This window comes from Dryobates pubescens, chromosome 9 (assembly GCF_014839835.1).
Source record: "Dryobates pubescens isolate bDryPub1 chromosome 9, bDryPub1.pri, whole genome shotgun sequence".
In the NCBI taxonomy this organism is placed as follows: domain Eukaryota; kingdom Metazoa; phylum Chordata; class Aves; order Piciformes; family Picidae; genus Dryobates; species Dryobates pubescens.
Window position 1 is genome coordinate 23854698 of NC_071620.1, and position 18679 is coordinate 23873376.

At 38.0% G+C, this 18679-nt stretch overlaps 1 protein-coding gene across 7 annotated transcripts in view; it reads right to left on the reverse strand.

The window, feature by feature from the left end:
* Positions 1-607: 607 nt before the first annotated feature.
* Positions 608-18679, reverse strand: part of CTNND2 (catenin delta 2) — a 576017-nt gene continuing 557945 nt past the window's right edge. For all 7 annotated transcript variants that reach the window (XM_054164400.1, XM_054164398.1, XM_054164401.1 and 4 more), the window contains 4 exons: positions 15366-15492; positions 10959-11090; positions 4012-4085; positions 608-1567 (listed from right to left, as the gene is read on the reverse strand). In XM_054164400.1, coding sequence (XP_054020375.1) covers positions 1307-1567; positions 4012-4085; positions 10959-11090; positions 15366-15492 — 594 coding nt within the window. In that variant the 3' untranslated portion in view covers positions 608-1306. The remainder of the gene's footprint in view (positions 1568-4011; positions 4086-10958; positions 11091-15365; positions 15493-18679) is intronic.

Below are 18679 nucleotides of genomic sequence, written 5' to 3' on the forward strand. Positions count from 1 at the left end.
AAGGAGCCAGTGAAAAATATCTGATAACCCCATCCTTTGTATGTGGCCTCACAATTTTGAATTGCTATCAATGGCTAAGAAAGTGAGTCAGAGAATGCACATACTGGAGTTTCCACTGTTTAAAAAAAAAAAACAACAAAAAACAACCAGAAAATCAAACCAAAATTGAAACTTGAATCAGGAAAACGCTGGATGAAGTCTTACGTCACACAGAGGCACACGCTCATACACACTTACGCACACAGAGTACTATGCATACATGTACACGCACAAGTAAGAATGCGTATTTGTATGGTAGGTTCTTGGAAATAGACATTCTTAGCAAATATGGATGACAGATCAATTGTAATTTATTTTCTTTTAACACTGTATCATCATAAAGAAAACTGGTATAAATGAAAAAATCTATTTCAAATATCTACATCTAAAATTTTAGGCAGTGAAAAAGCACTTTGTTGACAAGGAGTGTGGAATGATGAATGTTAATTGTCAGAAACTGCTGAATGACTTTTCTTTTTTTTAGTTGCCACAAACAAATTCACATATCAGAACAAACAATACTGGTAAATATTCCTTTTTTTTTTTCTGTTTTTTTTTTTTTCCTTTTTCTCTTTTTTTTCCTTTTTTTTTTTTTTTTTGTTAAAACGCACTGGGGCAAAGAAAACAAAAACCTGGCAATTCATACAGCTTTCAAAAATTGAAATTGAAGCAATATTTAGAACCATAGATGAAGAAACACTGTGGCATTGGTGTAATATACACAATGCACTTGTTGTTGGTTTGTTTTTTTTTATCTGTAATGTACATCAAATACTTTACAACAATGCATTAACAAAAGGCAAGAAACATCTTGCTGTACAGAGGAAACCCCAAATGCAACTTGAAGCCTAGATTCACAATGAATGAGGATATTAAACAAAGTGTGAGAAGCTGTTCCCCATAATGTATGTACGCTGTTCAGTTACTTGTGCTTAACTCTTGACCCACATCCACTGTCATGTAATCCCTCCTCCCTTCAGCCACATTCAATATCCAGCATCAAGCCTTAGACTCTACAGGCCAACCATAAAGTTGCCCCCCACACTAAAATATATATATGTATATATATATTTCTTTCTAATTACTCCCAGATTTATCTTTTGTATCTTTTAGCCTTCTAAAAAAAATCTCTTTAATTTTTTCCATACTGGTTATCTGTGCCTCCCTATGGAACAGGCTTTAACAAACTAAATTTGCAGGAAAAAAAAATGTCTTGTGGTATGCATGCACATGCACAGTTCCTGGAGCTTTTGTATCTGCCCGAGTCTCAAACCCAGGAGTCAGGAGAGGCTGGATAGTGGCTTGTTTCATAGTTAAGTTCACTATAGGGACGAGCAGCTGAATAGAAGTCAACATAGTTGCCAGTTGACTTTAGTCCCAGGTGCATGTTGTATTCGCTTGCAGGTGGACGATGATGCACTTGGTCCTCAAAGAAGGACTCATCATAGTTTCTCGTTGAATTCTGAAACGGCTGATATGGTTCATAATCTTTTCTGCTGGGCTCCTGTGGAACTGGCTGCGTTGAAACCTGAAAGAGAGTAATACCCATAGCTTGCTAGATACAACTCACTGTGGGCAACAGATTGGCAATACAACACGCTGGAAATACAAAGTGGTGTATTATTTTAACATCTGATCAAGATACTGCTTGGGAGTGAATTAATTAATCAGCTTTTCCTTGTCATGATATTACTTTATTTATTTACTAATATTAAATACATTCCTTATTTAATATTACTGTGGCTGAAGGTGCCAGTTTACTTCAGAAGTACCTCAAGAAGTGTAGCTGCCAGTTTTGCAACTATAATCTGTGTATAACTTTCTGACTATTTTGCAGCTATATAATGCAAACATTGGTGGCCAAAACACAACCTTGAAGAATTTGAGTGGAAACAGTATACACTCCAAAGACACTAAGCATTTTTTCAGCTACCTTTCCCACAAGTGGTGGTGCCGTATCCTTAAGAATTCTTTATAATCTTCAGAGCACTGACATAAGAAAATTTCAAGCTAAGTGCTCTGAAGTGTGTTCTGCTACTTTGAGCAGCACCATCTTATTACCACCTCCTCAACACTTCATGTGGGCAGTCTTGTCTTGTTGCTGCATTCCAGCAATTTGCCCTGAAGCTGAAACATTTGTGATATACAAAAAAAAAAAACAGGTTATGTTGTCCCCTAACCTAAGCTTGCCATAAAGTTGGGTTTTTTTTCAGACACCCCTAGCGAGGCTATTTTTATAGTTGGGACTTAATTAAAATTTGAAATTCATAAACATATGCTAAGTATCTTAGTGGAACACTACTTTTCACTCTATGCCCCCTCTATAAATTTGGGCAGACATTGTATCTGCAAAATGATGTGGCCTTTCAATCCCCAGATAATTGTCGCTGGGAGAAATGGTGGTGAGGTGTTGGCATCAGTTAGTAATGCTTCTTCAAGAAGAGAGCAATAGTTTGCACTGATGTGGCTCAGACTCTGATATTCTTTCAAAGCATGTCTGCACTGGGCAGAGTGCAAAAGGCTGCCTGCAGCCACTGCCTTTAACAATACCACAAGTGACCTTACAAGACTAGGCCCAATATTAAAACTGCACAATACAGCACAACTACTCTTGCTTCTGTTTCTAGTACTAGTATCAGTGTGCACAGAACCTTCAGCATCTCATTTCATTTCAGGTATTCCATTTCAGACACATGAAAAAAACTCTCAATGAAGCAACCTATTTATATGCCAGAAAGTTAGAGATGGTCACTTTTTTGTCTATAAAATAGAGGACTGAAGTAGTATTTCTCGGTTCTTTTTAGCTAAATCATTCCTTCTGATATGCCAGTTATTCACGGGGGGATTTGTGTGCTTTTGCCCCCTTTTTCACTCAAACTCTCACCCTCCAAATCAAATTAGTTGGTTCATGACTATAAGTTTTAGAGCTTTCCTTAAATGGTTTTTGCTCATTTCTCTAATTGAAAAGTGCTATAACTTTTGCGTATTACATAGGGAAGTTGTTAAAAAGGAATTGTGGTAATTAAGTAGCATTACTCTATGGCTGCAAAAAACTGTCTGTTTCCTGGGGACTGAGAAAAAACTGTATTGGAAATATTAGCCCTAAGAATACCATACTGCAAAAGCTCTTTGAGTGCATTAACTTGGCACCCATGCTGCCAATTACATTTTTGTAATGGCTACTTTAGCCAGATGCACTCATTGCTTTCTGTTTTTTCAAACAAGAACACTTCAAAAGAGTCCCAAACCTCTAGACTGAAAGGCTTGAATATATGGGAAAGTGTCTTTGCTGATGAAATGCTAGTGTTTCACTTGCCTGTGCCACAATGCATACATTCAAAAACAACCAAAAAGCCCTATTACAGTCAGGCTGAATGGCAAATCAGAGGGTGTTAGCTACATGCTAAGTACTGTGTGGATGCCCCTGCAAGAGATTATACAGAGTTTTTCTCCAGGCCTGTTCAAGCCTCGAGTTTTCATTAGGATTCCGTAGCATGTGGTCTGTGGGGCGTCACTGTTAGTGTTGAATTTTATGATGGCTATAATCAAGTAATGAGATATTGCCAGACTTCACCAAATTCACTGATATAGGACATCACAAGATACCAGAGCCAGTAGAAGTTCCCAATATCTTGGCTTTTGTAGCCTGTGTGATACATGCCCAGAACTTTAAAGGCATTTGGGTCTCAAGACCCTGCTCATTATGAGCTTCAGGCTTAAACACCATAGATAATTTTTGTGCATGTGCTGCCATAACCTGCTGGACATCTTTGAAACTTGGGCTGGAATGATCTATTAACATAATGAACACAGCTTGTTTGAAGCCAGTGGAATTAATAGGATTTGTGCAAGCAACTCAGTCCCTCTAATCAAGATCTATCAATCTTTGTGATACCCTTCTTCACTTCCATGTAAGTTACTACACTGATCTTTTGCCACCTGGAACAGTAACATCTTAGTCTCTGTACTTACCTGGTTATGTTTGATATCTTCAGCAGGCGCACCATATGAGTTCCTGTACAATGTTGAGATTCCAGTGTTCTGAGCTGGAGAGAGAAAAGATGGAAAGAAGAAGCGGGCTTACCAAGCATACCTCTTTGGCCTCAAAGCAAATTCTTAAGGCTTCATTAAATGCACTATACAATGCTGGTTTCCTACATACAAGGAATCTTTAAAAGCACCTGCAGACTTCTCTTTTCCTCCCACTAAACAGTTATAATCATTGCTTTGGTGGACATATGTGTACACAGCATACACTTATTAAAGGTAACAGGCACTTTGTCACATCATATCAATCCTGTGCATTTAACATAGAATCATGGAATGCACTGGGCCGGAAGTGACAACACAATTTCATATACTGCTACCATTCAATAATATATTTCAGGTTATATATAGGATTTTTCATCACATATACACCAAACAAGTAACAATTGTTAATAATGAGATGAAGAAACATTTCAGTCCTTTCACTTAGTCCACTTGGATGATGTGGATTATTTATTTTACAGTGCTTTTGCTATATAAATGAATGGAAAAAGTGATTAAATGCAAGTGAAAAGTGAGTTATGCAGAAAAGTAACATGTTACACTGAAGAGGTCTGGCCAAGATACAAGCAAATTCATGAACTACAGTCACTTTCTTCTCAGGTGTCCTACTAGTAAAATGCATGGAGAAAAGTGAGTTAAGAGTTTGAAATGAAAGCAATTCTAAAAACAAGGATAACGTTTTACAGTTTTGCAAGAATTTATTTCCCATCCTGCCCCCCAGAAACCACAGAAAAAGCGAAGGATTTCTCCTGAAAAGCTGACTTCACTGATCGCTCTGATTTGACTATTTAGCTGAAGCCGAGTTTGCTGGTAGAACCAGAACAATTGTAGTTATTTCTCATATTTTAAAGAATATGAAAGGAGCATTTTGTGTGGCTGCTGTTCTTACTAGGCATGCATTATTAATTTTCCAGACATTATAACAATTTGCTGCTGTCATGAGAGCTCTCATTACAAAAGCACATGCCTGAAAATAAAAACTGAGTACTTGTGAATCAGAGTCAGTAGTAGAATTGAAACGTTGCTCATGTGACCTTTTTCAGGTCACTGTGCAATAGTATAAAACCTGGAGGCACTAAGAATTGCTGTTAATACCTTCACAGCTCAAAATCTTTGAGGGTGAAGACTGAGCATCAGAGCTGAAAGCTGGACATGGGGTCCATGCTAGTCCCATGATTAAGATGACAATTACTGAAGAAGTAACTATTATTTCTTCCTTTGGTAACCTGATAGCATGGACCCTGGCATTTACAACTGCCTCTGTCTTCCCCTCGCCCTCCAGAGAAAGGAATGGCATTGCAACCAGTGTTGACTGTAATGACCAATTCTGATCTTCACATCTGCTGTGGGCTCCATGCGGAGGGCATATTTTTTGCCAGAGTTTGGTGCACTGTTCCATGCTGTTGCTTTACAGATGGTGTTCTTAAAGATCTCTAGTGTGTTATTGAAACAGGATAAAGATAGGGTAATGAGCCCTCCTCACATCTGCAAAAATAGATTTTTAACTTCAAAGTAATTAATTAATAGAGGTGAAAAAACTGTTTGTTTCTTGAAGAGCTGGATGCATTTAGGAAGATAGTGCATAGTCCTGTGCAGAAAATGGAGAAGAGCTCTGACGGCCTCTAAGGAATGCAGAAGGATCTTTTCTTTGGAGGTGGGAAGAATACAAAGTCCAGTATGCTCGTTGGTCATTTCCAGTGTTAGGTGCTCTTAATTCTGCCTGTGTGCTAATAATTGGTGATGGACATGCACAACAACTGCTTGAGTAGCTTGACATAGATGGCATAGATGGTTAGTACTGAGGGGTCAATCTCCAGAGGTTCTCCCCGTTTAGGCTGTATTTAGGCTGAGTGATGTGTGAGACATGAGTGTTAATTCAGTGTATTTTATATTCCAGCTACATCCTCTGCTTCAGTGTTTAAAATTTCTCTCCTGTCTCTGGTATTAGAGGACTCCTTATCAGCACTACTAATGGTGCATCTCATGGGAGCATGACTCTCAGTAGTACAACTGCCAAATCTATTCTTGACAACATCTTTTGCATATTGTATTTCTGATTTTTTTGCTTGCCCCACAAACTGATAGAAGTTGGGTTATACAAATTCCTTTTCTCAGGATTGAAAGATACTCAGAGGTAGTGTTTCAGCTACCCATCTTGTGAAGTGCTACTTCTTGAAAAAATGAAAGTGATACTCAATGTGTTAGACTCTTGTGAAGAGAGGATGAACTTTTTGCAATAATTTTGTTTTCATGCATATAAAAGGCAACATAAAGACAGCTTAAGTTTCATGAATACAAGTATTTAGTCAGGCATGACTGAACATGTTCAGTCCAGACAGGACAGTAACGTTCACAGTTGTTCCATGTCATGAATAAAAACCTGGTATAAGGTGCAACATCTGTGTTTTATGAACAATCTGAAGAAAAATAGCAAACTGGACACATGCTAACTTCTATGTTGTCCTGCAGGCAATTGGAGAGACTTTAAGGAGGGTCATGACCTTCCAATCATTTTACAGGTATATAAAAAAGGCATATGGTACATACATGCTACTAATAGCCATGGCTATCATAAAACCAGAAACAGTCCACAGTAGGGGCATAGCTATACAATGCACTACTGTGACATTTGCACTAATGTGCTCAGCATTGTCATGTGCCAGATTGAAGCCTTACAGTCTCCCAGATCACATATTCTGTGATGGAGAATGGATAGTATCAATGTATGAAAATAACTGGAAGGTCTGCATTGTTGATTTCACTACAGTCATGTGGATACAAATTCTTGAATTTAACCACAGGTTCTTCTTTTATTAATGCAATAAAAACTACAACACATCAACTGCTTGGAAATGAATGCCAAGAGTTCAAGACCAAGAAATCTTGGCTTAGTCTAGCCCAGAGTCCACTCCCTCTCTGAGGAAGTGTAAATCAAGCAGTGTAGCTGCTACCAATGCATGCAGCCCCACTTCAGTACCTGCTTCTGAACATGCAGGCAGCATCCCTGGGAATTTCAATCCCACTCTGTTATGCTTCAGTAAGCATTAGACTCTGCCTGTCCAAAAGCAGAGAGCAAATACAATGAAGGGAGAGAATGTATGAATGGACAGTTTCTGTGTTCAGTATCTGATTTTTGTTGTTAGTACTGTATATGTACCATCATAGCAAAATTATCAAACAGAAGAAGAGAGGTCAATGAGGTCTTTTTAAACACATGGCAAGATAAGGGAACATGGCACAAGGAGTGAAAGAGAGAGATTTTCCAGCAGCCACACTTCCTTACAAAGACATGAGAATTGTAGCTGCAGATGAAATGATTTGAAAAGTATGCATATGCATCTATTTTATGCAGTATCTAAACATCAGGATGTCACAGTACTGTGAAGAGGTACTTTCTACTAGGCAAAATTGTGAAGATTCAAAAATGATCAACCTATGATCAACCTACATTACTTTATGGTTGCTTTGTATAAAGAACCTTATAGAAAAATACTTTCCTTTCTTCCCACTGTTTAGTTTTCATGGTGACACTGGTTTAAAAAAACCCAAACACATCCTTCCCCACAGCAGTTTTCTGCAAAGCTGACAAAAGCTTTGGAAATTATGTCACTCAGTGACTTATGTGACAAAGATATTACTGACCAAAGCTGTCCCCATATGTCCCAAATGGTATGACATCCAACTTTAATTTCCTGGAAGTACTTAATTCTGAACACATTTACAGATGCTTTGAAATAAAAAGGTGCTAATCTTTTGCCCTCAGAAACACAGACTGATAGTAAGAAGGAAAGCTCAGCTGGACAGGTTGTCATCCTCATCTGGTATTGCACCACTACAAGCAACAGGACTCCATTTTCTAAAATGTGTTTCAAGATGGTAAATGAAAATGCTTCTGTGCCTCACAAATCTCAGCTACAAAGATCATTCATTACCTGTCACTACTACTGCTACCTTCCTGCATGGTGAAAGATGAGGTAAAGGCATGAGAAAAGATTACAGGGTATTATAGTTTCTTAAAGCAATAAAACATTCAAGTAGCTTGAGCATCTGTAGTTATTGTAGCAGATTCTGGTCGTTGCTTGTGCCCTGAATGTGTGTGCAAGTTTAAATTACTGAAGTACAGAGAATTGATTTTTGACAATCAAAAGAAAATAAATTAATCAGAAGGTACTTCTGCTGGTGCAAGTGAAGATGCAGGGTGCAGACTGTGACACACATATTAGTTCAGTGAGGGAACTAACAAAGGGAATGAAACTAGAGTAGAATTCCATGATAGTATACAGTTCTTCACTGGAAAACACCATGGCATAAATAACATTATCCCATTTACTTGTTGTTCCTATTTTTGTCAAAAGGAATATTATAGATTTTGTCTTAAAAATATATTTTAGGTGGTAAGATTTTATTATTGGCTATTATTTTCTACAGAGAAGATGGATAGTAAATATACCTGTGAAGGGAAGAAGGCAATGAGAACTTTGATATTGTTTCTGTATTTTTTAGCTGTCCTGTGAAAGCAATATAAGTTATCATCTTCTGCCAAACTGTTTACTTCATAGATTCTCCGTTTTCCCCAAAGGCTCACTGACAACTCTTCACAATAGCAAGAAGCCAAAGCTTACTTCTAAAATTCATCAAAACCCCTTCATTTCAGTCCCAGCCAAGAGGTCATAAAATTCTTGAACTATAAACTGAGAAGAGCTTTGGAGAAGAGCATGGAGACCATCATGTAGAGCTGTGGCTTTACATTCTGTATAGATCCAAAAGTTAAAGAAAGCTCTGTGTAATACATCAGCTTGGCACAAAGTACAAGAGCAGCTATAAATACATATATGCCAGGTGGAACCTGAAAAACAATTTTCTAAGTCCCACAGGCTCTGTGGCTGTGTTAGCTGCAATGAACTGTTTGATGCACAAAAAAGAAGTAAGGGCATTGCAAGGAATTTGCCAGATGAACTTGTACTAGTCCACCCAAGTAAAGCCAAAATGTCCCACAGCAAAAATCACAAATATTGATTTTATGTTATTCTTTAATGAATTATTTATTATTTAATGAGATACAAAAATATGACACAAATTTCATGCTGAATGTTGACAAGCACGACTCCTTCGGTCATTTTCTTTTGTTCTTAAAATGGTGCTTAATTTGAGCTTAGACCAAACAAGCAGAGATTCGGTGATCTGAAAGAGACAGAAAGTGATTTGTTAATTCCATATTCATTTGTACAATAGTCATGTAAGACTGAAATATTACTACATTTTTCAGTTTAGATTTGGTTTTGATTTCTCTTGCTGAGCTCAGTTGCTGGAAAAATAGTCAATAGATGAGCATGGTGCTGAGTTTCAAGTTTCCTTACTAACAGCTGACTTGAAAGATAGTGAGAACAGACAAGATAGAAGCAGATATTAAAAGAAAACACAATGCAAAAATCAAAGGTGCTGGTGAATGACAAACCTCACATTCCAGAAATTGCATTGAAAGAGAATGGAAACAAGGGAAACCAGAATGGGAGAAGAAAAACACTATGGTAGAAGACAAAATGAAAGGAGGTTGGAAAAAGGAAACTTCAATTATTTTAATGTGTGGAGAGAGAAAAGACTATCTGCAATGAAGCACATTCTCCACATGGAAACACTATTGTTTTGGTGAACCTTCTGATATAGTCTGGTAGTCTAAATTTGGACATAGAGCTGGAACAAAATATTAATGTTTCTGCCTTTTCAGTCTGCTGTCCTCACTCCTGAGACTCCCCCTTCATGGATCCTTGACACAGATCTGAAGAGAACCACCTTGAGCAGATACTACAAAATTCTCAAAATACTACAAATACATAAAAGGCAGTACCTTGACTGATTCTGTCAGAAATCTTGTCATTCAGGATACTCCATATCTGTGTGGCTTCCAAATGCTCTTGACTTCTTCCTCTTCTTCTTCAGAGTTTCACTGTCATGCTAATTAATGTTCCATACTGCATTTTCACACAAATTCAAATGCTGACCTTTAAGTTTTGATTACACAAGCACATATAACACAGTAGATACAGTATGAATATCATCATACCCTGAATACAATCTGAGCAAGACCTCTACAGAGGGCATGGGAGATGGTAATATACATTCAGGAAGTTCAGAACAACTCCTCACTGTGATGTTTTGCTTGCCCCGAGGTAGCATTTGGAGGACACCATGGTGCTTGGCAGTGTATGAATGTAACTAAATGTTCAATAGAGGTTATATCAGCCTGTACCAAGGTGATGGAAACCAAAAAGTATTTTTCAAGAGAATTAATCAAGAGGTCTAGTACTGGGCAATGTACACAAAATGTTATAATTAGTGAAACACTAACAGGTTAATGATCTCACCACTGGAGAGAGGCCTTCAGTGAAATAGGTGCCATAACATACACAGAGAAAATCGTTGCATTTAAATCAGCCCAGCTGAGAAAGTAACATGGATAGACTTTACAAAAAGCTATCAAATTCCCAAGGAATGATTGCTATACAAAATAAGGTAACCAGTCCTAGAAAGCCATTCTCTGCAAAAGACAGATTTTAGGGATCGTCTGTGCATGCTTAACCATTGTCATGCTTGTGGAAACAAAAAGGTTAATTCAAAGTGATTTACCAATTTCCTCTGAAATGAAAACAAATGTAAAATTTCCTCTGTGAAGAACCATGGTCTTCACAACTAATTTTCATGTAGTATTGTATTCATCAAGATCCAGTATTTCCTCAGCTGTATTTCTCAAGGTGGCTAAAATTTCAGAATCAACCAAAGTAGGCTGGTTCTCTGGCAAAACCAACCAAGCCCATAAAATCAGCACTCTGTATCAGCCAATTTTTACATATCCTATTCAAGTTTAATCTCACCTGTCATGGTGTCTTTCCTAGAAGTGTGTTCTCCCTTATTTCCATGGTAAGTGGCATTTGTTCCAGTTGATTCATAGTCTGTTTTCCTTTCTTTTAGGCTGATCATTTCCCGAGGTGAGGCTGGGGCACTTGCTAGATCACAAAAAATGGATTTATTATTTCTCACCACGCATGACTGAATGTAGTGTTTAGAGTAAGCATTTTAGTAAAATTTATATTTGCTAGCAACTCCAAATATAACTTTTCCTCTGAATGTTTTACTTCCCCGCCCTTACTCGCAATATTCCAGATGATCATTATGAAAAACTACAGCCATTATAATTTTTGTTTCTTTCTAGCTTTTTCATTTCTTTAGACTTGTCAAAACTTACTGGTTTAGGAACTTTTTTCCCCCCCTCAACATGGTTAATTTATCACTGTTGACCTTTACCCTTCAACTGTATGGAAAAACCTTTACAAAATGGTTTCTTCCCCTCACTACCTGATCATCCAGACCACGCTTCCTCAGTTTAGCTGCAAGGATGCTGTGGGAGACAGTGTCAAATGCTTCACTGAGATCGAGATAAACTGCTCTAACATCATCTATCCACCCGGTTATGTCCTCATAAATGGCTGTTGGGGTGGTCAAACATGACTTCCCTTTGGTGAAACCATGCTGACTGCTCCTAATGACCCTCTTGTCCTTGATATCCCTAAGGACAGCACGGAGGACAAGTTGTTCCATTACCTTTCTGTGGATGGAGGTGAGGGTGACATAGCAAAAAATATCTAACACTTAAATGTAACTCATTTTTTCTGTCTTTATGCAGCTATGTACGAACAATTCCATTAAAACATCAACTGCTATTGGGTTTGTACTTGATTCTCACACACTGGAGAATGTAAAGGGGATCACTGGCACTGATCACAAAGACTTAGAGCTTGTGATGCTTAAGAAAGAGAAAAGTGGAGAATATGTAACCTGAATTCTGTATGTTTAGGTGTCAGTAGATATAATGCACTTTCCCTGTTGTGCAAGGCTGGGTAAAGAGTACAAAATGAATGGCAGAGCACCCCAGAGCCTCATGAAGGTACAGTGGCCTAAAATTAACTAGTGCTGGTACTTACTTCTACACACTTCCCTGCCTTCATCCAGAAATTTGACTTGTCAAAAGAATCTCAAAAGCAGTAACAATATCCTTGCTTAAAAATAAAGGAAAAAAAGGGGGAAAGAACCCCACAGCACAGAATCATAGAATGCTAGGCACTGGAAGGGACCTCCAGAGATCATCGAGTCCAGCCCTGCTGCCAAAGCAGGATGACCTAGGGCAGGCCTAAGGCATACACGAAAGACAAACACATTTGTGAAGTTTGATTGTGAGTTATAGTTTTCAGACTCTATAAACTATATTACCTTTTTTTTTCTTTTTGGCTAAAGTGTAGGGAAGCACAAGTGAAGGTGAATTCTGGTTAGATTGGTTCTGCTGGCACTGCCCTCCAAATTTACAGAGCAAAGGAGAGACAGATGGGTTTCTTTATTAAGCTATTAGAACCAGGGATAGCTTTTAAATCACTTGCCAATAGTGATGTAATTCTGAAGCTGAGAATTCAGCAGATACAAAGAAATGTGACATTAAACTACCAGATCAGCTAATGGCAACTTAGGCCTACTAGGAAACAAAGCAGAATGAAAACCTTGATGACGTCACTAATGCAGGGATGTATTTTGTTTCACATAGACAAGTAATGCTTTTAATCACTCTGGTGTTTTGAATAAAATTGACTGATAAAGACAAAACCAACTCTCTTTCCTGTGGGAATTATCTCTCTCCTCCCATGTAAGAAAAACTGCTTTCCAACAAGTGTTAAAATCCAGAAGTGCTCTCTTTCAGAGTTTTCACTGGAAGTAGATATAAAATCACAGCATAGTTTTATGCTCTTAAATGACACTGAAGACTCAAGTTGAAGCATCTTATTAACAAGTCCTAGTGATGGATGGAATCTTTTGAGTTCATTTACTTCAATTCTTTACTCCAAGGTAAGATCCAACATACCAAACTAATTCTTGAGAGATTTTCATCTGCAACTGAAGATCTCTAATGACAGAGACCACATAACTGCTCCAAACAGTCTGTTCCATTTTCTGTACTGTTAGGAAATGTTCCCTGATGTCTAGCCCTACTCCTTGCTGCTCATTATCTCAATTTGTCTACTGTGAAAGTAGAGAAAGTTCATGCCATTCCTCTTCACAGCTGGCTGTTATGTGGTCCAATACTCTTCCACTAACTCCCTTTTGTATCTCTCTTATTTGAGTTAAACGATTACACTCCATTCACTGTGTCCTCATATCCTAGTTCCTCCATCCCTCAATTCATTTGTGCAATTGACAAAAATCCCTGAATCATTTCTAAAGAACTTTATTCTAGCCAGATATTCTCCTTATAATTTATTTGTAAAGGATTGAGTCTTTTTTTCTTTTTCTCAAATTTCCCAGAATCACCTTGAATTCCAATAATGCCCTTCAAAGTACATGATCTACTGCCAGGTAATAGATATCCTTTGTATATTATCTGGGTCATACTGAAGAGTACTGGGTCCAAGGCAAACCTCCACGCAAAGCATTCTTCCACTTTGGCAGTTTTGTATTTACCACACATGACATGTTCAGGACTCTTTGCTATCTTGCCCTATTCTTGTCTATGAAAAATCTTGTGTGCAAGAATCTTATTGATTACAGCAGATTTCATTTATTGACTGTTCTTTCCACAAAGCACTTTAACTATGTTCTAGCAATAATTCAGGTGGATTTTGTAAGAACAAATTGTACTGAAGCAGTGCTCAATCTGATATGGATACTTCTAGTTAGACAGTGATTTATATTACTATGTAGGAATAGATACTCCTAGAGTTAAGCAGAATCTTATGGTCCTGCTATCACTGAGGTGCTCAGGGTGTAATTGTTTGTTCCAGCAATTTTCTAGAATGAAGTCGAGCTGACAGCTCTGTAATTACATGGGATCTCTTTCTTTCAGAAACAGCCACTCTATTTGCCCTTTTGCAGTCTTATGATAATGAATGATGCCAGTAAAATTTAATCTAAAATTTCCTTAAGTGTGTTCTCTACGCAACAGAGTAGCAGAAGTGAGGAGATAGTTCTGGCAAGTGACAGAACTAAGATCTCAGGGCCAGACATTTCAAGTGTCTTGCATTTAGAGTCAAAAGTAGATTTTGGAGAAGTGAAAAAGGAACAAGAGCCCTTTACAAACTTGTGTAACGACAGATTTTGAAAACTGAATAGCAGCTCACTGTACTTCTGGCCACATTTTCAAATTTTCTCAGGGGCTGTTCTGCAGCACTTGGATGAAGCTTCGAGATAATCAACAAAAAAGCATTCTTAAAAACAAAACTATGGAACAACGCTGATGGCAATAATCAGCTTGGGCAATTTTAATCCTAAACTCTTGGTCTACCTATGGAGTGACAGCATCTAAGGGAACAAGAAGCACATCTGAAAGGCTGACTGTTCTACTCTCCCTGTCTTAGATTTTCCCCAGGAATATTTTTTTTTTAACCAAGATATGTTCCACCATAGAATAAGAAGAGGGGAAAATACCTGTATTTCTGAATAGAGAAAGTAATTAACATTGCAGCATAAGTTGAGATACTTGGATGAATCAATTATATTGATCATACAATATTAATGATAGTTGGTGTAAACAGGCCATCAACCTTACATGAAGACCTATACTCAACCTTTTGTTAAACGTACACATGCGTGTATACGCACATTTATACACATATAATGAGAATAAAAGCTGACAAAAAAACTTCTGCTAAGTGTGCAGTGTGGTCATAAGCAGCAGTTTTCATGTGCTATTAATGGACACCACTGTCCTTAGATCTAGTCAGGTAGTACGAATCGTGCAAGGACTGTGTGAGAGTTCATAAGGCAGAGCTACAGAACATTCTTTCTGCTGATGAACTTTAAAAGGACATGTTAATCACAGTATCACAGTATAACTAAGGTTGGAAGAGACCCCAAGGATCATTGAGTCCAACCTGTCTCCACAGACCTCATAACTAGACCATGGCACCAAGTGCCATGTCCAATCTCCTCCTGAACACCTCCAGGGACGGTGCCTCCACCACCTCCCTGGGCAGCCCATTCCAATGACGAACGACTTGCTTAGTGAAGAACCTTCTCCTCACTTCGAGTCTAAACCTCCCCTGGCGCAGCTTGAGACTGTGTCCCCTAATAATACTAAAAAACCTGGTTTGAACAGATAAATTAGGTATGATTAAAGATTGTATTTTATGCACATCCACCATTGTTAACAACAAATCTGGATGCCAGTGGCATTGCTTTAAGAAGGAAAATGACAGTGATGCATTACCTGTCTTTACTTCAGTCTGAAAGCCTGGTCTTACCTGAGCGGTTGTTAGGAGACATGCGCACAGGAGAGATGGAAGGCGTGCGTGATGAAGAGTATGGTCTTTGCCGATCCCTTTCTATTGTTGAAGATGAGGCTACAAAGTGATATTGTGACCATCCATCCTGCAACATCAAACAGTGTGACAGCAGTCAGTGAAAACATTACACTCTTCTGCATTCCAAGTACAGAATATCTTCCTCTGCTGTTTTCACCATTTTTTCCCAAGTAGGCTATCTTTTTCCTGCCGCTGAGTGGCAAATATTCTTAGCAGCACAGGATATGATGCACTTACTGTGTTGACACACCAGGAGCAAAATTAAAATGCAGAAAGTTCTAAAATAACACATTTAAGAAAGGCATAAATCATGAAAACACTGAACAGCTTTTAGTCTGTTTTTTTCCATAGTTCTGTCTTCTTCCGTGCCTCTATTCTCACATTGCACATAGAATTCTGGCTATGAAAATATTCCAAATCCTAAGACTGCATGTTTTCACCGTGAAAATCAGGTTTTGCTTTCAGTAATTGCTACTTTATAGGGCATTTTGGAGTAAGCAGATGGGGCAGCACTAGGAGTATCAAAATTACTGCAGTTATTTAGGTATCTATAGTCCAGCTATATTAACTACTAATTTGTTTACACATGAGGAAAGAAGAATTGATGTATTTTCCTTGCCGCAACCATCTCCATGACATCCAGAAAGAAATTACATTATTTCTCTTTAAAAATGTGGCAACATTGATGAATTAAAAAAAAAAAAAAAAAGAAAGAACCAAACCACAAAGTTCTATAAATATAAGAAACAGCTAGTTCAGAAATAAAAAGGGAGAGTGTAAATAATATATAATTTGTTCTTGTGCCATAGTACAATGAAAGAATCCAAAATAATATAGTTTACATTTTTAAATGAATATTTAAAATACTGTGAAAATATTGTGAGAGGATAAACTGACTATTGCTAGTGCTCCTATTAAATTATTGATAGATTTTATCTGTATAAATCAGCAAGGAAGAGTTTTCCCAGTCTTGCACTGAAGGCATAAGCCTTTTAAAAGATCCTGCTTTCTGTTGTGCTCAATGAAAACTGAGTCAAGCATGTAGCTTGGTGCTAAAGAAAAGTTTTGCAATGAAATTCAGACTAGACAGAAACACAATACAATATTATCAAAAAAACAGATGGAATTTTCGTCTTGCTTACAGAAAAAGAATTCTCTGTTGGGGTATTAAAGAATATTCCTACCCACCACCTCAAGCTCCTCCAGACATCCAACCCTGTACCCCACCCCCTCCCATCCTCTGCCTTTGCCCAAGGCATCTCCCTTGACTTTGTCCCTTACGCGGAAGGCTCTTGGAATTGCTTGAAAATTGGCTTGAAAATTCCTTTGCAACCAAACTCTTAGGAAAGAGAAATCAGCAAGAGTGTGAAGCAGCAGGAGGAAAGTATACAGTCATACCTGATATAAAGGAAACTGTTACAAGGACAGACAGAGGTGACACCTATCTATGGATGCTGACTGTCAGTACTCCTTACACAACATATTTCTATAAACTTGTTATCTCAGTCATCATTTCAATGGAGAGAAGAAAAAAATGGGAATAGTGAAGTCTGAGACTTCATAACTTTCCCTAGAGCCTATAGTGAGCATTTGTCCACAGAGCTCCCTCATGTTTGGGACACTTCAGTTCATCTTTCATAAAGATGATAAGAAAATATACGGGGGAAAAAGTTCATTAATAAACAGTAATATTTGCTACTAATTTCCAAGTTTGTGAGCCCAATCAGCTCAATGAAGTAAGCCAAAAAATGAAGTCTAACACAAGTGTTGTGACCTGGCATTACTTTGGACAAAACAAGGCATACTGATATCACTGTATCACAACCTTTATAGTGTTTTTCAACAGCATTATGGGCAGATCCCAGACCTCACAGTATTTCCAAATCATAATATTTTTAAGCCATCTACCTTTAGCACTTTTCTGCTACAAGGAACAACCTTCTTTCCTTGGAAAGGTAAACAGTTTGTAACAAAGTTATTAAAACTATCCCCATCAAGAATTCCAAAAGCTATTAGTGTTAAATATTGAAACTAATTTTTAAGAGCCTGAAGGGAGTATTTTCAATTTAATGCTGAGATAAATACCACATGATGTGATGGCTGCTCTCATTAGTTTGTTTCAGCTCTAGTGCCTGTAATGAAATTTAATTAAATTGATTTGGGTACTTAAAGGTACAGTATATAGCAGTATACTCCTGCAGAGGAAAAAGGTAACTCAAAAGAAATGTGAGACTGCATTTCAGAAACCAATTTACCAGCCACAAATATGATCCAGGAGAGGAAAAGTAAGACACAACCCCCTCCTCACAACAAATTGGAAAGAAATACAATGCAATTCTGTTACAGAATGAATACATTTGTTAGCTGGCAGCAATTAGTAAGAGGTGGCAACTGCACACTACAGGAGGGCACAAAACAGAGTACAGAAATACCATTACATGTCCTTATTGGCTCTTCTGAGTTATCTTCCACTGGGTGTTTCCCTATATTTTGACTATAATGAATATATGTATTCCCCCTCAACTATACCCCTAAAGTCCAAACACTACAAATTGATTGGCAGTGGTGTATTTCTTACAATACATTTTGGGAAAACTGCAGGGATTAGATTTGCAGGTGGGGGCTCCATAACCACTGTAGAAAGTAAAAGTGATATTGGAGTCTCTCTGATGACCTTTTACTGGGCATAAGGAGTGAATAAGTCCTTTATCTCTCTGATCAACCTGTTTTTCTTGGGCCTCAAAGGAAATAATTGTTTTGTCAGGGTGACTAAACTTACTGTGCCAAATATCTTAGGAATCTATAATTTGAGTTTTCCACATTATTCTTTTTGTGTTTAAAAGTAGTGGAGTCCTTGACTTGAGAAGATGACTTGTGGAGGTAGGTGACATTACACATGTAATTTTATCACTTGTAGTACAGAATCATTATGAGAACTGCATTACATTAAGCCCATACAGAAACTGACACCATGCTGACACAATGGGGAGCCAGAGCTCCTGACTAAAGAATTCACAGATTGCAGAGGAAAGAGAGAGGACCAGATACAAATGTGGTGGCCAAAGAATGGGTGGTGGAATTGGGGATGGAGTGCCAACACCACCAGCCTCACTGCAGTGCCCAGCCTGGATGATCTCGTAGCGTCCACTCAGAGTTCACATCAGCTCACGTGCTAGTAGCCACAGCAGTAAAAAATGCAAACAAGCTCTACCCTCTGACTGACTATGTTGATTAGCTGCTAAAATGACACTGAC